The sequence below is a fragment of the Pseudorca crassidens genome, chromosome 5, assembly GCF_039906515.1.
Source record: "Pseudorca crassidens isolate mPseCra1 chromosome 5, mPseCra1.hap1, whole genome shotgun sequence".
Lineage (NCBI taxonomy): Eukaryota > Metazoa > Chordata > Mammalia > Artiodactyla > Delphinidae > Pseudorca > Pseudorca crassidens.
Window position 1 is genome coordinate 29,622,560 of NC_090300.1, and position 21,094 is coordinate 29,643,653.

Here is a 21,094-nt window from a genome sequence, read left to right on the forward strand (position 1 = left end):
TCATTGTTAAAAAAAAAAACCTTAGAAAAAAGAAGTAGAAATAAAATTTAATTACCCATAATTCCTTTATGAAGAGAAAATCATATTTAACAAACTAGTATACATTCATCTAATATTATATAGATATATAATATGAATACGTGTACATATATATTTGTTTATTTGAACTAATATTAAGTTTTTAAGTACTATAATACACTTGGTGAATGATTTTAAGGAACTCAGTTTAAAATTATATACTTAAAAAAGTATATTGAACACATTTTACTGCTTTTATTATTCATGAAATTATAAATGGTTTAATATTTCTGAAATAGATCAGCTTATGTTCAACAGTAATAGTCACATAACTTAAGGCAGCAAGAGAAATAATTATCTTAGAATTCATCTAGGTAGAAAGAAAACAGGGCTACAATGAAAGATGAGGAAAAAATTAGCATGGAGCTGGTCTCAGATACATGGTCAAATAGACCAAAAGAGTTATTCATGATATTTAGATAAATATTAGCTGCAAACAAAGGAAAAGCCATTAGGACAAACTTTTTAAGAAAACTGGTTGGGGAAACTGGTTCAATCTCGCTGCTGATATAGCTGAGAAGTCCATGCAGTGGGCAAGGATCTAGGCTAGGGTTCCTCAGCCGTGGACCTAATGACATTCTGAACTAGATGATTCTTTGTTGTGGGAGGTTGTCCCATGCACTATAGGGATGTTTAGCAGCACCCCTGGCCTCTACTCACAGTAGCACATCTGCAGTTGTGACAACCAAAAATGTCTCCAGACAGTGCTGAATGGCCTTGGGGGGCAAATCACTGCTGGAAGAGAACCACTGCTGCAGACAGAAACCTCCTGCTGCAGACTCCCACCTTCCCTGGCCTGCATGCCCACTCTGCCTGCTGCCCAAATCACGCTCCTCCATGGAGAGCCGTCCCTTTGCTAGCATCTCTGGACGTTGTTTATATTTCTGGGAATTAGATACACTGGAGTTCTGCACATTATTGTTATTTACTAGCACTTTGAGGACAAGGGCCGTGTGCACCAACAAAAGCGGAGCTAACATTCAAAGACCAACTGTTTAAAAAGAATAAAATCAGGAAGGAGAAAATGTGACTTAAACAAGTGCTCCAGGTTAAGATTTTCTTCCGTACGAAGGTACATTCTCCAGTATCCTAGAGGAAATTTTTTTCCCTAAGACAATCAATAGAGAATAATTCAACATATTAAGAGTATACTCATTTTATTCTCTATTGACTTCTTACCATTTCCACACTAAGCAATTAAAAACACGAAGCATGGGGCTTCCTTGGTGGCGCAGTGGTTGAGAGTCCACCTGCCAATGCAGGGGACACGGGTTCGTGCCCCGGTCCAGGAAGATCCCACATGCCGGGGAGCGGCTGGGCCCGTGAGCCACGGCCACTGAGCCTGTGCGTCCGGAGCCTGTGCTCCGCAATGGGAGAGGCCACAACAGTGAGAGGCCCGTGTACCGCAAAAAAACAAACAAACAAACAAACGAAAACATGAAGCATGTATTTTACAAGACCAATGCTCTAACCCACACCAGAGCTGAAATATATACTTCATAAGTAAATTACTCAGAGCAAAGTGAAATTACTACACAATATTCATAAACACCATTCATAACTATAACTATATTCATCAATCTGGCTTCACTTTAACTCTCAATATTCATTTCTGCTTACTCTTGGCAAAAGACTCAAGATTTATCAGCCAGGGTTTTGTATCACTGTGTAAATATTAAAGGTTTTTATATCAGTATGTAAATATTAAAGGTCTTTATATCACTATGTAAATATTAAACAACAAACAAAATCAAAACTTTCACATTATCTAACCCTAAAGTTTAACATCTTCTACTGGCTATGTAATACAGACTTACGGAGAAGATAAAAGAATAACCCAATTTTGTTAGAAGCCATGATAATCACAACATAATTAATTACCTGGACTAGGAATCTGGTCACGATATTTTGGAACCTCATCGTTCAGAGTCTGAAGCATAGCCCACATTGTGAATGTAAAGAGTGCAGCCAGGAACCCATAAAAGACTAGGTAGAAGAGCAAGATCAAACCTGTAAAAGAAAATAAAACTCATAAAGTTGAAGATATACACATTGTGTGTGTGTGTGTGTGTGTGTGTGTGTGATGTGGCCAGGGTAAAAAAACAGACCCATCATTGCAAGGCTAGAACTCCAAGCTTTGCCATGCACACAGCCAAGTATCTTCATATTCAGAGCGATATGAATTTGCCCAAGCAAGGGGTATTTCAGCAGGCAGCACCCACCCACATCCTGTGACCCCCTCCTCTCCTCTGATACTTCCAACTACAAGTAGCTTCCACAGATCACACTGATTCAAGATCAGAGCTTTAAAATTCCAGCACATAAGGGAGTATTTCCCGAAATGGAGTTAATGCTCTCTAGAAAGAAGAAAGATGATTTTAGGTTGGACAAAAACCCCAGTATGTATATGTGACAAACAAAAAAATTAACACATAGGACTTCCCCAGTGGTCCAGTGGTTAAGACTCCGTGCTTCCACTACAGGAGCCATGGGTTCAATCCTAGGGGAAGTTCTGCATGCCGCACAGGCGGCCAAAAAAAAAAAAAAAAAAAAAAAAGAATTAGCACATCAACCCTGTATTTCACAGTAATTATTAGCATAAATTTGGGTTTTAAAAAGTGAGCTGATTTAGAGAATAGCCAGGAAACATGCAGAGAAGGTAAATCATGAAGCTGGTATCAATGAATAAAGTTTAGGAAACACTGGTTGAGTGGAAGCATCATGCAGAAGTGAAGAGAGGAGCATCCCAACCAGTGGGACTTGACAACTCCCTGCTAAGCACGCAGCAAGAGCTGGCAGACGCAAGTTTCAACATCAAGGGCTTAACCTTTTTTTCTTCACAATCTGGAAACACTAAGATCTATCCTAAGCCAGTGATTTATTTTGTGAACATCTAGATTTTTCTCAAATGTCTGTATTCAAAGATCTAACATCGTAAGTGGTCACCATCAAGATTATATACTAGAATATACTGTTAACGTCACACATTTATATTTGAACATTTAAAAACTGATCAAAGGGACTTCCCTGGCAGTCCAATGGTTAAGACTCCGTGCTTCCAATGCAGAGGGCACGGGTTGGATTCCCGGTTGGGGAGCTAAGATCCCACATGCCACGCAGCACAGCCAAAAAAAAACCTGATCAAAGAATATTCAATAAATCCTCAGTTACAGCAACAGTAAAGAACACTTAATTCCCCAAAGTTGAATTAACATCAGCTTCATTTTCCAGTCTTAACATAAACCTGCTTATTAATATTTGTCCTAGCAGAAGGGCTAGAGCAGGGGTTCCTAACCTGGAATCTATGGACCCTTCACCCTCACTCATCCCCAGAAGGATTAACTTCAGAGCTTCTGTGACTTCTGTAATAATACAGTTCTGAATATACCCATTTTTCTTCTGCGGAGTGGCTCTACAACGTTCTTGTGATGCTCAAAAGACCCTGTGACCCCGAAACAGATTGTGGCAAAAGCTAGATAACTTTCATTTGTTACCTGCGGGCCAGGAAACTGCCTCCCCTTTTTTTAAGCAAAGGGGAAACAGTTAAAGCAATTTCATTTTAATTTAGACCAGCATTCCCCGTCCTCCCCCTGCCCCAATTACCAGGAGGCCAAAATAGGGAGCGAAAGGACAGAAGGAAGAAAGGAGCACAGGATGTCGCCTCCAGACAGCATCACTTCCCTATCACACAGAGTGATCCTGTTGCAGAAACACAAAGGAAGACCAATCTCAAAGAAGTGATCAGTTTACTACAGAGGTAGATGAAATACGTGCAAAGCCCAAAGGATGGTTTAATGAGATACAGAACAAAAACCATTCTTTCAGATCTGGGTATTTGTAGGAACTAATGGATAAACTCCTCCACAGAGCAGACCAGGGTACAAATATATAAATGTGATAAGGAGTGGGGGATGTGTTCCATCCAATAAAGCCTCACTTACAGAGCAGGCAGACTGAGGCCACAGTAGTTTGTCAACTGACGCAGCAGATATTAAACTGGAGAAGTTTAAAACAGAGGTGCCAGGAGTTTAATTATTTAGTGGTGTTTCAAAGTCATCTGAAAATATGCTTACCATTTTCAAATTTGATTTTAAATTTTCAGGAAAAATAATATAAAGCAGATTTATAAAAATGGTTACAAAGCAAATGAACATATAGCAAACACGAAGAGAAGTGTAAAAACTTCCTATAAAGAGCTGGGTTGGGACTTCCCTGGTGGTCCAGCGGTTAAGACTTCACCTTCCAAGGCAGGGGGTGCGGGTTCCATCCCTGGTCGGGGAGCTAAGATCCCACATGCCTCGGGGCCAAAAAAAAAAAAAAACCAAAACAGAAGCAATATTGTAGCAAATTCAATAAAGACTTTAAAAATGGTCCACATCAAAAAAATCTCAAAAAAAAAAAAAGTTAGGTTTATAAAATAGATACACAGATTAACAGCAATGTCCCAAACCTGATGCCATGTACTAGTGGCCATTAAGTCAATTTTGAATGTAGGGAGTGTACCAAGTAGATAAGTGATTTTCAGCACTGAAGCCAATTTCCCCTGCTTGATAAGATCCTCTCGCCAAGAACAAACTTAACATTTAAAAACTAAAATTAATCTCACTTGTAAAAACCACATATGAAAGACCACTCACAAGGATGGCAGTACTTTATCAACTTAACCGCCTTTCTCCTACACTAAGAAAAAAAATACCTGAAAATAAAAACAGACGTTGTAAACTGCTGTTCTTATATATCAGTATCTTGCAGTAATTTACTCAGATGCATTCCTGACAATGACAGGGATGAAACAAATTGAGCTACCCTACCTGAGTAATAGGTAGTGCAGATGGGACCTGTTCAGTGTGCCATGTCTGCCTCAGCGCTAGTTAATGTAAGCAGGGAACAGGTAAGTCATTAGGCTTCATCAAGGCCTGGACATCCACACCCGTTCAACACACTGAGACCGTGTGATCTGAAATCCCTACTTCTGCAAACTTCCTAGTTACCTGAGGGTACCTAGACAATAGAAAGACTATGCCTTATCCTCAGAGAATTCTGATGAGAAACAACTTCCCCTTGGTAAATAAATTAATAACCTGTTTATAGTTAAAAATAAATTAAAGCAGAGGCAGGTATAATTTTTTAAAAAATCAATTATATGGACAAGTACAAATTTAAAGTCCTTTGTATATTCAAATTTTTATAAGGATTTATAAGGATTTATTGAGGTATAATTCACATTTCCTTCACCTATGAGTGGAACTGCTTGATCATATGGTAATTCTGTTTAGTATTTTGAGTTAAGTACCAGACTATTTTCCCAAGCATCTACAACATTCTACATTCCCACCAGCAGGATTCCAATTTCTCCACATTCTCATTAATACTTCCTAGTGGGTTTAATTTGCATTTCCCTAATGACTAATGATGTTGAGCATTTTTTCATGAGCTTATTGGTCATTCGTACCTTCTTTAGAGAACTGTCTATTCAGATCCTTGGCCCATTTTTAAATTGGGTTGTCTTTTTATTGAGTTCTAAGAGTTCTTTATATATTATAAGCACAAGCCTCTTGTCAGATACATGATGTTCAATTATTTTCTCCCATTCTGTGGGTTGTCTTTTCACTTTCATGACAGTGTCCTTTATTATTATTTTTTTCAGCAAAACATTATTTTATTTTTATCTCAGCAAATGTTCTCATTTGGCACCCGACTGGCATCAAACCAAAGCCCTTAGGCCAACAGGTGTGGGCTGAGACCACCTGCAAACTTCCCATGTGTAGGTCTCAATGGCTATGCACATCAGAGCACCTATTTCTCTCTCTAGTCCCTTAGGGTGGCCTAAAGGTCTCAGGTGCGCTAACAGTGCTGGCCACGAGGTGGTGGAAAAGTTGTGACGCTGAAATCTGCTGGGATAGGAAACCAAGCAGTGCCCTGAAAGCAAGTTCTTTTCTCAGGTGACAGATACCCAGATAGGGTCCTGCTCATGCTTATTCAACATACTCCTGTCTGCCTGGTGACACTTTTTAGAGCTCAAGCATCTAAGGAAGTCTTGTCTGGCGGGATGGGACAGTAAGCTCTCAGGTCAGCACTGTTGGCCTGGGGAAATCCCGAGTCCAGCTTTGCAGCCTTTGCACAGTGGGTACTTTCCCAGGATCCATGATAATACTCAGAGCCCATCAGGACATTTTACTTATATGCGGTTTCCAACTGTCAGAGGAGTTCAGGACTGTCTGGCCTTCTCAGGATCTCAATTCAAGGTTAGCTATTCAAAGCATGAAATAAGAGGGAATACGTTTTAAGAATCAAGGCTGCTCTTTTCAGCCCTGCTGAGGGAACAATTTCAGACATGACTTTTAGAGAGGAAGCTGGGCACTCAGCAGGGCACAAGGTGGCTTTCAGACCAAGACTCCTCCTCCTCTGGTGTGGCGGAGGTGGGACCTCAGCGTGGGGCCCCGCATTCTAGCTTTTCTTCTGCGAGCCTAGTTGACCGGCAGGCAGGGATCATGAGAAGCTGCAGGAGAATGAAGACCGGAGACGTGATCAGGCCGAACCAGAGCTCCCGAGTCTGCTCCACCAGCTTCTGGCACAACAACATCTCGAAGACGAACTTCAGGCTAAGAACCGTGAGGACCCAGAAAAGGTGGAGCACGGCCAGCCGCTTCTCTCCGACCTGGAAGAGGTGCACGGAGACGACAGTAGTGAAGTTGGTGCTGAGCCGGTCAGCGGCGAAGAAGGGCACGAACACGTTCCACCAGGAGAGGCCCGGAGCCAGGCCGTCCACACGCAGGGCCAGCAGCACGAACACCGACAGGGCCATCAGGTGCACGAAGACCTCGAAGGGAGCGAAGCCCAGCAACTGCACCAGCTCCCCGAGCGCGGAAAGCATCGCTCCGGTAGAGCGTGGGCCAGGGCCCGGGCGACGGTCTCACCCGCCTGGCTGCGCCGCCACTCCCCACGGGCCTCGCTGGCGCCTGCGCCGTCGTCGCGGCCAGCGAGCTGCAGAAAGTGGCCCTGCCTGCCCTGGCTCTTGGCCCCAGCCCAGGACCCAGCACTGGCCGCCAGCTGATGCCCGCCTTGCTCGGACGCCATGCCCCGCTGGGCGCCGACAGTGTCCTTTAAAGCAGAGAAGTTCTTAATCTCAAGGAAGTCCAACTTATCTATTTTTCTCCTTGGTTGCTTGACTTTTGGTATCATATCGAAAACACCACTGCCTAATCCAAAGTCATGAAGACTTGTAATTATATTTTCTTCTAAGAATTTTTAGTTTTAGCTCTTTAAGTTTGGGTCTTTGATCCACTGTGTGTTAATTTTTGTACATGCTATGAAGAAGGGAACATTGGGGTTTGGGATAAAAGCTGGGCAAGGTCCTGGATGGGTTGGTAAAAATCTAAATCTCTCCACAGAGAATCTCCATACCTGACCAGCTCTTGGCTACCTATGCCTCATCCCTGAATGCTATGACAGGGAAGTCTAAATACAAAGAGGAGGTGCAGAGAACCAATAATTACAAAATACTGAGAAGAAAAACTAATCCAATAAAGTATCAAATGCAACAAAGAAAGTAATGCCTGAAAAAACTGGGTTGTAACAGGGTACAGAACCAGGGGGGGTAGCATGAGTATAATTAAAATACAGAGTATAAGGTAAGAGGATAATTTTTCAAAATCTGATTTCATATTCTGATTGTTAAAATTTTAAAACTTAGTAGATAGCTGAACTGGAGAAGAGTCAAATAATAATAAAAAAAAATCCAGACACCTAACAAAAAAGCAAACCAAAGACTGGGAAAAATATTTTGCATAATATGAAACCAATAAATTACTTATTTGCAATCTAGAATATATAAAGAACTCTTACAACAAAACAAATTTCTAAAACATGGACAAAAGTTTTGAACAGAAACTTCATCAAAGATGTAATGAGAATTGCAAAACAATAAAGCTCATGAAAACATACTCAACATCACTAGTTATCCAGGAAGGGCAAATCAAAACCACTACATGCTCACCAGAATGCTAGAAATTCTAAAGACTGACCATACCAAGTGATGATCTAGGAGCGGAGCAGCTGACACTCTAATACACTGCTGGTGGGAATGTGCCAAAACAAAAACCGATTTCGGAAAACAATTTTTTGAAAAGTTAGTAGCATATACCTATGATAGGATCCAGCCAATCCATTCCTAGATATTTAACCAAGAAAAACGAAAGCACACGTTCGCAGAAGTATATGAATATTCGTAAATGCTTTATTTGTAATCACTAAAAACTCCAACAACCCAAAAGCACATCAACAGATGAATTAATAAATAAATTCTGGCATATAATACAATGGAATACTATTCATGAACTACTTCTCAAAGTAACTGTGCTGAATGAAACAACTCAGCACTCCTGACCCCAAAGAGAACACGCTACATGATTCCATGCATTTAAAGTTTCAGAAAATACAAACTAATCTAAACTGTCAAAAAGCAGATCTATTTTTGCCTGGATACTGGGGAGGTAGGGAAAGAAAAGGATTACAAATGGGAAAGAGGAAATCTGGGGAGTGATGAATATTTTCATTACCTTGATTAGAGTGATAGTTCCATGGGTACAATATATGTATATGCATATAGGTGAATACACATCAAAACTCAAGTTATACATTTTAATTTTAAATACGTGCAGTTTACCATATGTCACAATTATACCTCAATAAAGCTATTTAAAAAACAAAAATTTGGAAGAAGGCCTAACCTAGAGAACTAGCCAAGCCAAAGAAAACTTCAGTGAGCTAAAAGATCAAACCAAGGTGTTTTACAATACTGGGCAAAAAGACAGAGTGTGTATGGAGCTTGTTGAGACACGGGAGACAGAACCATAATATCAATAAATCTAACAGGAATTCCACCAGAAAAGGGGATGGGGAGGAATGCCCAAAGAAATAACACATTTTGTGTCTAGATTGGAAAAGATTGAAAAATATTAGAAAATACCCTATACCTAGATAGAAAAAGGTAAAATTTCAGAATACTAAAAATAAAGTGAAAATTTCTTAAAGCTTCTAAAAAGATAAAACGGGTTTTACCTAGAGCAGAGAAATATGACTGACAGATATCTCATCAGCCAAAAATAAAACAGTATATTCCAAACTGAGGAGGCTTTAAGTTTTAGCTACACTGTCTTCATTTCCTTCGTTTTGGAAGAAAAACTTATATATTATCTAACCTGAAAAAAAAGGACAAAGTTCACAGACTAAATTCTAGAAAAAGCTAATATAATTGTACATTTTTCATTTTTTAAAGTTTTCTTTAAAAATCGAAGACAAGAAAAATATATAAAGCAATGGTGAGCAAAGAAACCAGTAAGACTTGCTGGTAACATCTAAGTAAGTGTTGATTTTAATTTCTTCTCCTTTTCATGTCTGAGGAATAACTTACATACAATAATTTTCATTGATTCCAAGTGCACAATCCCAATGAGTAGACAGTTGCATGTATTGTGAAACCACCACTACACTAATGATACAGAACATTTCTATCACCTCTGAAAGGTTCCTTGTGCCCGTTTGCAATCTGTACATCCTTCAGCCAGCCAATGATCTCCTTTTGCCACTACACTAGTCTGTATTTTACACAGGTAAAATTTGATTTTAATTTAGTAACAAGTTAAAACCCCAAAAATATTAAGGTAGGAATAATTTAATAGTAGTCTAATAAAAGACATTCTCAAAGTGGGTTAAAGAAAACCTTATAGCACTATAAATAAATGCTATTTATAGATAAAAACCTAAAATTATAACACATACTGGTTGAAAATAAAGTAGATCTTGGCTAACAAAAAGAAATGTAGAAGTGGCATTATTCCTGAAAGCAAACTATTTAGAATTCAAGTCAAAAGGTATTAACAAAGCAAAGATATTCTCTATTAATAAAAAGTAAACAAAACACATCAAGAAGATACAGCATAAAAGCCATGAACATTTGTGATGCTAAGTGGCTTAAGATATGTAAAGCAAAATTTATCACAATCATCTGTAGAGATTTTAACGTACCTCTTCCAGAAATCCACAGATCAGGTAAACAATAACAAAAAGGATAATATTTTAAAAACACAACTAATAGTTATTTAATATATGTAAAACTTTGTAGTCACCAGAAAATATACTCTTTATAAACCTGGAACATTGCCTCGAAACTGACCATGACTTAAATTTCAAAAAAACCAAACCAAAACAAAATAAAAAATAACCTAAAAAAAAAAAAATCAAGGCCACATTTTTCAAAATCAAAGTATGTTAGAGAAGTATAATAAAAATTTAGAAAATGGACTGCTAAATAACCTTTGGATTAAAAAGACAACAAAACCCAAAACATTCAAAATTCAAAACAATCATGTAGCCAAAGCAGAACACAAAGGAAAATCCAGAGCCTTATACGCATTCACTAAAAAACCAGACTAACCAAAAAAGCCAGGTTTTAAATTCAAGAGTAAAATAAATTCAAGGAAAGTAGGAGATTTAAGATACAAGCACAAGTTAATGGAAACAAATGCAAAAAAAAATCATTAATTTTACCAATAAAACCAATTTCCAACTAGTAAGCTCGAAAATAGATGAAATATATGATTTTTAAAGAAAATAAACATATTCAAATCAGAAGTTGTTACAAGAAATAAAGAGCTCTATCCCTAAAAGAGACACTATGTCCAAATGGCTTTAGTTCTCCCAATTTTCAAGTAGATTCTTTCTCTACACACGAGCTGTCCTTTTTGTATGCTCCGTAAGTTACCTAAATCTTTATAAGGCTAGCACTCTCCAGATACCAAAACTAAACAGACAGTACTCGCACAGATTTCACAAATTTATTTTATTTTAAACGCTTACATAGAGCTTACATGCTATAGAGTGATAATGACACAGGAACAGAGATACAGATTAATAACAAAACATAACAATAATCAAGAAAGGATCCATATAAAATCCACGTAACAAAGCGGGCACTTCAAATCAGTGAGAAAATGATGGACTATTCAATATATTTTGAGATAAGTGATCAGGAACAGCCTATAAAAGACTGTTAAATTTGTAATAATATTTATTTAAACAAGTACAATTTTTAAAATAAAAGAATTAAGAGACAAAAGACAGCAAAAAGACGAGCAGGTCGCTGTAAAGAAACGAAAACTGAGCAAACATAAACTGCAATTATCAGAGACACTGCAAATTAAACCAACCAAGACACCAGCATCCCAACAAACTGGCAAAAATTTTTAAAGAGTGATGATAACCAATGCTCAGAAAGTTGAAGGGAAACAGGTAATTTGATCCCTGCTGGTGAGAGTATACACTGGTACAGCTTTACTGGAGGACAATAAATTAATATAAAAATAAACATATACTATAAACTGGTGATTCCATTTCTCAGTGACTACCCTGGATAAATAGTTGCACACACGCACTGCACAATTTGCAAGAGAAAAATTGCAAACAACTAAATATTCATCACAAAGAAATATATATATATCTTGGATATATATCCCTACACTATGGAATATTATGCAATGACTCAAAGGAATGAGATAAATAAATGGGGGGGAGAGAGAGACAGAGACATGGAAACAGTCAAGACATATTAAGTGAAAAAAAGCAAGTTCTAGAACATACATTCTTCCTATTACTCATGTAAAAGTGGAAAATTAATTATTCCTACATAGTCCATATATACTCATATACATACACACACACACACACATACATACATATACACATATGTAAGTGTGTTGAAAAAGGACTGGTAGGAAAACTGATAAGCAATCATTATCTGTGGGAAAGACTGCGACTGGTAGAAGGCAGTGAAGAGAAACAATATATTCATGTATTCTTTCTTCTCCAATATCCAATTAGGAATACTTACAAATACACAGAAAAGTTAAAAGAAATGTAAGTGAACACGCATAAACCCCACCTAGATTCTACAGTAAAGTCTACTGTATTTACCTCTTATCTATTCACCGTCTATTTTTTTTTTTAAGAATTTCAAGTTGCAGATGTCAGTACACTTAACCCCTAAATACTTCAACATTATATTAACTAAAATTGAGGGAAAATTGCATTCAGCAAAATACACAAATCTCCAAGGTACCATGACACGGTTGTTTAGAAATACATTCACCTCTATGATTCAAACAGCTATCAAGATACAGAACATTGCCAACACCCTATAAAGTTCTCATGCCCCTTCCCAGTCAATCCCCATGACCACCATCCTAGAGGCAAACACCATTCTGGGCTTTTCCCCAGCATAGGTAAGTATTGCTTGATTTAGAATTTCAAAGAAATGAAATTATATAGTATATTCTCTTTGGTAAAGCTTCTTTTCTGCTCAGCCTAATTGTGGGATTCACCCATGTTTTGTGTTACCTGTAGTTTGCTCCTTTTTACTGTTGAGTAGTATTCCACTGTGTGGACACTGGTTTGTTTATCCATTCTACTGCCGGACACCTGGGCTCTTTCCAGTTTGGAGCTACTATGAATATTTTGTGTATTTTTGTGGACATATGTTTTCATTTCTCTTGGGTAAACTGCTGGGGATCATGGGGTAAGTGTATATTTACTTGTACAGTAAATTGTTAGACCTTTATCCAAAGTGGATATACCACATATGTTTTAAAAAGTATGATAGGTAACAGTGGTTACCCAGGGAAGAAGCTGAGGATGACAGTGGACTTATTGACTGTTCACATCTGTACTATAAAAACTCAAATAATGAAGTTACTTTTGTCATATGAAAAAAAACAAAGCCAAGAGTCCACATTCCATTTAAGACACGTTCAGGTTTCTTGGATTAGCCTACGCTGACCACTAACTAACTTCTAAAGCATAGGTCAGCAAATCATGGCTGCTGCCTGTTTTTGTAAATAAAATACTGAAACGCAGCTAGGCCACTAGTAAACATATTGTTTACGGCCGCTTTCAAGCTACTAACAGCAGAGTTGAGTAGCTGCAACACATACTGTATTCCTGGCAAAGCCTAAAATATTATCTGGTCCTTTAAGGAAAAAGTTTGCAGCCTCCTGTTCAAAAGCATTTATATAGGCCTTGATTTTCATTCCAATGTGACATCTGAAACTATCTCGTGCAACTTCTCCCTTACAGAGGAAACTAAGACCAAGAGATTTTTAATGACTTATCTAAGCTTAGATGGAGATGTAGAATTCTAATTCAGGTCTATATTCTGAATCCTAGTCTGATCATCTTCTCAGTATACTGGTAAATTTCTAAGACTTATCAAGCAAAAATACATAGGCCCACAGGCTCACTTTGACTACGATGCCCTATCTGGAAACTACAATGAATCAGAAATTTAGTGGAACAGAATCATGGTGAGCTGAGGGGAATGATGAACAAGTTTCTCCACAAACAAGACTTTCATAGTGTGGAGCTATACCAATTAATCAAAATACTCTCAACTTTAGCCCAACGACCAGGTGAATCACAAGTGGAAACTGACTAAATGACAATTTATTCATCAAAAAAATAGTAAGTGCTTACTATGTGCTAGGCGTTGTAGGGACATAAAATGCACCTGTGATTCCTGCTCTGGGAGAACATCCAGCTAGTGGGAGCAACGTATATAAACAACTCTAATCCAGGATACAAAATTTTTAGGTGTTATAGACGATAAATGTATTATTTTCACCTGGGCAAGTCCGAGAAGGCTTATGGCAGAGAGGGCACTAGATCTATGAAGCAGGGGAGAATTTATGATGCAGAGAATGAAGGGCACGGGAGAGGGAATGAGCAGGGCATTCCAGACCAAGAGGCCTTAGACATACCCATTTGGCTATGACATGTGGTGTACAGGGAGCAGGGTGTAAAATGACATATTATATAAGGTTGGAAATGTAGTTCTAAGCCAATATGTAATATATCCGGAATACCAGGCTGTCTGGAACTGATTTAAACCTTCTGAAAGCAGTGGGGATCCCAACAGCTTTGGGGTATAGGGAGTAGCTTGACCAAAGCTGCAGCCTTAGAAATAATCTGATAGCAGTGAAGTTACACTGGTTTAGGTCACAATGATTCTAACTGATTCCTTGGATCTTTCTGGGGCTGCACCAGAAGAGCCTAACTTCCCCGGTCAACAACACTACACTTTTTATAAGCAGCAGATAAAAGTTGGAAAGCCAGTGGTCTCTTTAAACTAGGACCAATTTTGAAAGAAATTTACAAAAGATTTTCATCTAGTGCTTTAAGTTTTTTAATCAGAGAATTTACAAGAAAAGGCACTACCAGATCCTGAAAAAGTGGGGCAGGGTTGGTGGGAATATTGAGGGCTCTGCAATGTGCAACAGGTGGTTAGCATTATGAAGCTAGGAAAAACAAGCACCCTGGGCTCCCTCTGAATGCCTGTTTTCACAAGATACTGGAGGGTGGGGTGAGGTGGGGCAGTGGTGACTAGGTAGAGAAAATTAATTCCTGAATTAACTGTAGCAGTGGTAATGAGGGTGTGGGTCACCAAGAGATTCAAGAGATGTTATGGAAGTACAGTTGGCATGGTTTGGCCAGGTTCAGAGCCCAGATGACAGAAATGGTAGTGACAGTCTTCAAAACTTGCAAATACAGAAGCAACTCACAACTTCAGTGGAGGAAGGGGAAAGAGCTCTGTTTATCAGTTGATAAACAAGGTACTGGAGTTGTCTAAGCCTCACTCTCAGGTTTATGGGATATGCAAGAAGCAACTGGAATCTCAGAGAGATGTTAACCAAGAAGTAAAATTTGTTGTAATCTTTGCAATTGTTTTATGAGATGAAGAAGATGAAAAAAAAAACAAGGCCAAAGACAGCACCTGGGAAATCTACATCTAGGAAACAAGAGAACCAGGAAAGGAATGGCTAGAGAAGTACAGAGTAGGGGTAAGGGCCACTTTTATGGACCAGATACTGCCAACTGGCCAGAAACCATCAAAAGAAAAGTACCTCGTGCTGTGGACAAGGGTCAATTCCTTACCATGGCATCAGCAGAATACTAGGAGGAAGTCATAAATGAGAGCCAGCTCCACCAATGACTCAGTAACAAAGTTTAAACAGATATGGGGAGGTTGTTAAGTTAGGGAATTCTTCTTAAAAATATTATTAGTTAAATAGCACCCTGTAGGGAGAGGATGATACTATTAAATAAACCCCCATTAAATCTGAGAGCAGGTAAGTTTAAAAAGAAAAAAAAATCTTTATGAAGTTCTCATAAGAGCCATATAAGAAGCAGAATAGAGCAATAAAGCAGGACACAGGAGGCCTGGATAATTACCCTGGATAATTATCCTAATCAGATGCACGACCGGGGCATGTCAAACTCAGCTGAGTCTCTTTCTCAGTCTCCCTGAGAAAGTTAAGTGGAAGCTTTTTCTGAACACTGAACTATGAAAACCATCAGTGCTGAAGCAAAAAGGAAAAAAAAAAAAGGAAAATGCCCAAACACTGGGTGAACCATTATGCTATGATACACCAAAACCATCAAAGACATTAAAAACAATGTTGCAGAAGACTAATTACATTTAATTAGACTGGAAACATTTCATAATACTGTTCATTCATTCAACCACTTCTTATTACATTCCCACTAAGTGCCAGGCAACAGGCTAGGTGTTAGGGAATTCAAGACGGGTAAGATGTGAATAAGAAGCTTATGTCTAATAAGCGGGCAACAACAATACTGTTGAAGTCATAAATACTATACTAGAAAAAGGTATCATAGAATACACTGGAGCACTCGACCCAGTCTCAAGGCAAAGAATGGTTCGAAAAGGTTTACCAGAGATCAGGCCATCACAGCTGACATCTGAGTAGCCAGGCCAAGTTGAAGGAAGGAGAGGCTCGGAAGCTAGGAAACAGGCCCAAAAGCAGTGGGAGAGAACTATATGGAACAGCAGGGATGACAGGGGAGAAATATGCCAACCAGACTGCAAAGAGTCTGCACGTCATGCTAAGGAGCCCCGAGGGCAACAGAGTTACTCGAAGAGGTGCCCATGAAACATCCAACTGAAGATTTCTGACAGGCATTTGGTAATAAGAATACAAAAAGCCTTAGGGACTAGAAATGCAGATTTGGGGGTCTCAAATGGAGATAATAACTAAAGCCACCAGAACATGTAAGTTCCAGCAGGAAGTGTGGACAGTCCCCACAGAAGTGATGGAGAGGGCCAGGGATACCCCAACAGAAAGTGGCAGAGGAATAAAAAACATTCCCCTTAAACGTTAAGTGATCAAACTAGGTATATCTGTGTATTTTCAAATTTTATTTATACATTTGAAAAAACTTTATACATAGGAAAATGTTAACAGTGGTTACTCTATGTGATTAAAGATGACAGGTTTTACTTCAAAATCAATATAATGAATGCATAATTAGAACATATTTATCTTCCAAAGTTAACTTTTTTTTCCTATTACACAATTCCTTTTTTTTAAATGCTAGGTTAGTAGAGGCTTAACCATAATGGAAATGCCGGAAGTCGAAAGGGGGAGAGGAAGGGGAACTGATATCTCCTAAGATTAACCTTCACTTTTTAAAAATTATTGTACATGTGATTTTTTTTCCTGCTCATACATGTGTGCTGCCCATGTACTCTTGGCATATTTCAATAAAAGTGTTTGGAACATAAAAGCGTTAAACGGTCCTTAATCAAACACACTGATAAATCACAGTAAAGTTGTTACTAAGGACAGGAGGGTTTTTAAACTTCTTTTAATACAACTAAATTAATTCTAAAAATATAAATTCAAAAGTCAATTTCAAAGAAATGGAATTACTTCGGGGGTGAGGGGAAGCTGCTCTTTAACACAGTAAAGCACATACTACTGTAATTACAAAGGTATCTGGAACATCACACACACACTTGCCCCCTCCCTCCCTTCCACTAGCAGTCCAGAAGTGCTGCCTCCTGCTGGGGGACAGCTCGGTTAGCCTCAGCTGCTGCCGCTGCCACACCCACCACTGCCCTTCATATTTATAGCCTGCACACAGGGTAAGGCAAGTCCTGTTACTTTCCCAACAGTGCAAATTTCTGTAAAGTTCAATATGTCACTCCACAGGACAAAGAATACCTTACAAAACTGGGAAAATAAACACACTTGCCTTCTCCCCTACAGTCAGACACCCAAGATGGGATGGAGCCTGATCTCCAAAGCAGAGCATTTACTGAGGCATAACCCAGAATGGGAGCAGGTGACTGAAAAAACAGCACTTCATATATAATGTGACCTATAATAAAAGAGACCTATAATAAAAGAGAAGCATGTGAACAAAATGTAGATATTAGTAGTTTGGGTCCAGAATCCTGACCCTGCTTGGAATCAGTAACTTGAGTTTTAGGTCCATGTTAAAATAAAGCATTTATTGACAGATATCCTTAAGATAATGAACTCCAAAGAAGCCCACAAGCAGATGTCATTAAATGACATTACATCATGTTTAAAAAAAAAAAAAGCTCTGTCCTTGGAGAGTCTGAGGCCAAGGATTCTATCACTAGCTGAGTAAGTGAATTCTGACAGATCAGATCTGTGGGTTCAATTTTCTCACATATGAAAATGAGGGCACAGGGCTAGATTAGTGGCTTTCAACCTTTTCTTGATTGTGAGCCACAGTGAGAAATACATTTTACATCAAGGTATCTGAATATACAAAAAGTTTCACAGAATGATATTTTCTCTTAGAATAAACTTATTAGGCAGAATAAACTTTGATAATTTTTCTATTCTATTTCAATATTTTTAAAAATGTTAACTGCAACACATGGTCCACTGTCTACAATTAAATAACACTAGATGATCTTTGAGCTGCCTTTTACTCTAATTGTACGTAATGCATTTAGGTTTAATATCTGCAACATAGCCACAAGGTGCTAAATTGTCTTTGTCCTGTGTTTTCGTAAAAGGCAACTACTTATTCCTGATGCATCCTTACTGTCCAGCTTGAGAAAACAGCTCTGAGGAACACTTTGATCACCTACATGGTGTGCGTAGAAAGTTGTGAAGATGGAATGAGGTAAGTACGTTTATATAAGCATTTTGAAACTGCTGTAACCAAGTGTTACATATTAACCAAATATACAAGAAGCTAATCAAATTCTTCACACAGCTGTTTTAAATCAGGCAAGGAGATGAAACGTAGTATTTTCACTTTATTCCCAAGGTAAACTGCAAAACTGCTTTTTAAACATGTGTTTTTAACATATATAATGCACTTGGAGAGGAACCTCAGATTACATGGGACAAATGTACTGAAGACTTGAATGTAAAAAATAAAATCAGGAAACATCTTAAATGTCTTTATAGAATCCTTGAGGTAGAGAAAGGTTTTCTTTATATGCCAGCAGCCCAGCAAATTTACCTAGGTCAAAAATAGATGTAAAAAAAAAAAAAGAAAAGAAAAATAGATGTAATAATTCCCCCCCCCGCCATTAATTTCAAAAGCGACTAAAAGAAATAATTTGCACTAATGAGGTTTAAAAAAAAAGCCTATAACATGTTTTCAGAATATAAAACGTACATAATGTTATCCACAACCCAAAAATTCCACCAGTAGAAACATATCTCAAGGAAATAAATTTGCAAAAATGTACAAGGATGAAGGGAATGGGAGGAGGAGGGACCAATACATACAATATGTACTGGTTAAAAAAAAAATCAGGAGTTACTCCTATTACCCTGGGTATCTCCCATGTATACATACGGTACACATTAGTAAACTTTAAAAAAAAAAAATCCCAGTACGTCTAACTATACAATGGAACACTAGCCAGCTATTAAAAGTGGTGATATAGGTCTTTATTTATTAACATGGGAAGATGCCCACAATATACTCAAAAGATTATAAAGCAACACTTACGGTATGATCTCTTTTTGTTTAAAAAAAATTAATAATAACATTATACACATTTTTAGTGTCTGCCCAGACATATACCAAAATATGAATAGTGGACGTCTCTGGGGTGATGAGATCAGGCAGCTCACTCATACACTGCCTTTCTGAGAACTACAAGAAGATATGCTTTCTCCAGGCACACCCCATGCTCTAGGGTACACAGCCCGGTGAGCTGAGTATGGATTTCAGCCTCCAGGCACCACTCCTCCACATTTCCTTGGAGTGAGCGCCCTTATATTGGGATAGGATTATGGATAGCTTTCTCCTATTTACGCCATTCTCCACTGGCTTACTACTGTTACAATAAACCCAGAAATTTACTATTTGTTGATATTTTCGATTTTGAAAAACAGGTCTTGCCTTAATCCTTCCAAACTAATCCCAACTTTACTTGTACTACTCCCACTGCCCTTACATGATGCCGCATACTCTGATAATTTGTGCGTGTTATCTATTTAAATGCACGTACCAAATAAAATCTCTACCCCAAAAGCATATAATACAAAGGTTAGATAAGGAGCACAACCTGCACCAAGAAATGTCATTCTAACACAAAGTGCAGATACTTATTACTGGAAATGAGAAGGCACTGAGAAAGGTAGTCTACACAAATTAACCACTCTCCACCACTCAAAAATTCCTTCAGCAGAAAAAGTCAGTACACTCTAGAAACAATAACAACTGTTTACAGTTTTTTCCCCCATTTAATTCCAGATGCAAGATCTATTTCCTCATCACATTAGTGGGTTCCCCACAGACAGCCATTCGAAAAAAAATCGTGAGTGATTACCATGCAGTTAGGCAAGGCATCTGTAAAATAATACCACCGCTGGACTAGGATTAAAGGACAACTGGTTCTTTTCTTGGCTCTTTGGAATATGTAATTTTACACAAAGTAAAAACGCAACCTCTCTGGGGCTCATTTTTCTCGTGTCTAAAGCATTGTTTGGGCTAAAAAACCTCCAAGGCCCCTTTCACCTTGTGATAGGACTTTAAGCCGCCTTTCCACTCTGGAGGAGCCGATTTCAAGCAGCAGCCAGTCTATTTTCTAAGTCAGAGCAAATTTACTCTCTTCGTGCTTCTCTTGACAATGTCATGCCCGAATAGTTCTCAACTCTAGAAATATTCTCACTCAGAAAAAAAGGTCTGTCATGACCAACTAACAAAATATTTTTCAAAAGGAAAGAAAAACTAGTTTACTTAAGTGTAAAGGGGGGAGGAGGAAGCGCACTAGTCCTTATTCAGATATAAACATAATTTTTCCAAAAAAATAAGGAGTCACTCTAAAGCAGCACCACATTGGCGGATGGTTTAAATATTTCTTTTAAAACAAAGAACCCATGCAGAGAAAAACTGCTAGCAAATTCAATCACACGTTTTGAAGGCACAGGAAAAAAACCTGTGCCATTCAGACCGGATTTACTTTCCCCCAATGAAGCACGTTGGTAAGAAAACCTGTGTCATTAAAAAGGAATTAGGGAGAAAGCAACCTTTTAAAAGGTCTTTTCACTGTCCAAACTCAAGTGCACTTTCGTGTACCGTGTACTTCTGTGCTTAAAACATGAGTGCAGACCACACACTTAACACTCACACTCTTCCGACCAGCTGGGGTGGCAGCGTGGACGAGTCACAAGATAGCGGCGGGAGTGGAAATTTCCTCTCCCCGGGCGTGGGGCAAGGTCGGGCTTCCCCAAACCGCTCGGCGCCGCTGGCCGCCTCCGCCAGGCCTCTCCGGGCCGGCGCGCTCCGTACAAAGAAGGCCGGGCGCTCAGCCCCCACGCGCTCGGGGTTCGGGACAGGGTTTACCGGCTTCCGGCGCCGCAGGCCCGGGCAGCACGTGCGGCCCACTCCCGGCAGGGAGGAAGGAACCGGCGCGGCCCGGCGGCGGCTGCCAGCGGGCCCCGCAGCCTCGCTAGCCCGCCGCCGACCCCGCGAGAAATGAATGGGGCCGCGCTGCTCCTCCGGCGCCGCCGCCCGCGTTCGAGTCTGGCGGCCGCGGCGAAAACCGCTGCGGGCGGAGGCAGCGGCGGCTCCCGCGGCCCCCGCGCGGGGAGCCGCCTCCCGCCTTCCCTTCCCACCCGACCCCGCCCGGCGCCCCCCGGACCGCGGCCGGCCCCGGCGC

At 39.4% G+C, this 21,094-nt stretch overlaps 2 protein-coding genes across 3 annotated transcripts in view; both read right to left on the reverse strand.

Moving 5' to 3' along the window:
- The window catches only part of ATP1B3 (ATPase Na+/K+ transporting subunit beta 3), a 41,542-nt gene that overhangs the window by 20,117 nt on the left and 331 nt on the right, over positions 1-21,094 (reverse strand). For both annotated transcript variants that reach the window (XM_067737634.1, XM_067737633.1), the window contains exon 2: positions 1,960-2,088. In XM_067737634.1, the coding sequence (XP_067593735.1) occupies positions 1,960-2,088 (129 nt within the window). The remainder of the gene's footprint in view (positions 1-1,959; positions 2,089-21,094) is intronic.
- LOC137224756 (transmembrane protein 203-like) lies at positions 3,788-21,031 on the reverse strand. The gene has a single exon (XM_067737635.1). It carries the CDS (start codon positions 6,950-6,952, stop codon positions 6,506-6,508), a length of 447 nt encoding a protein of 148 aa, XP_067593736.1. The 5' UTR covers positions 6,953-21,031; the 3' UTR covers positions 3,788-6,505.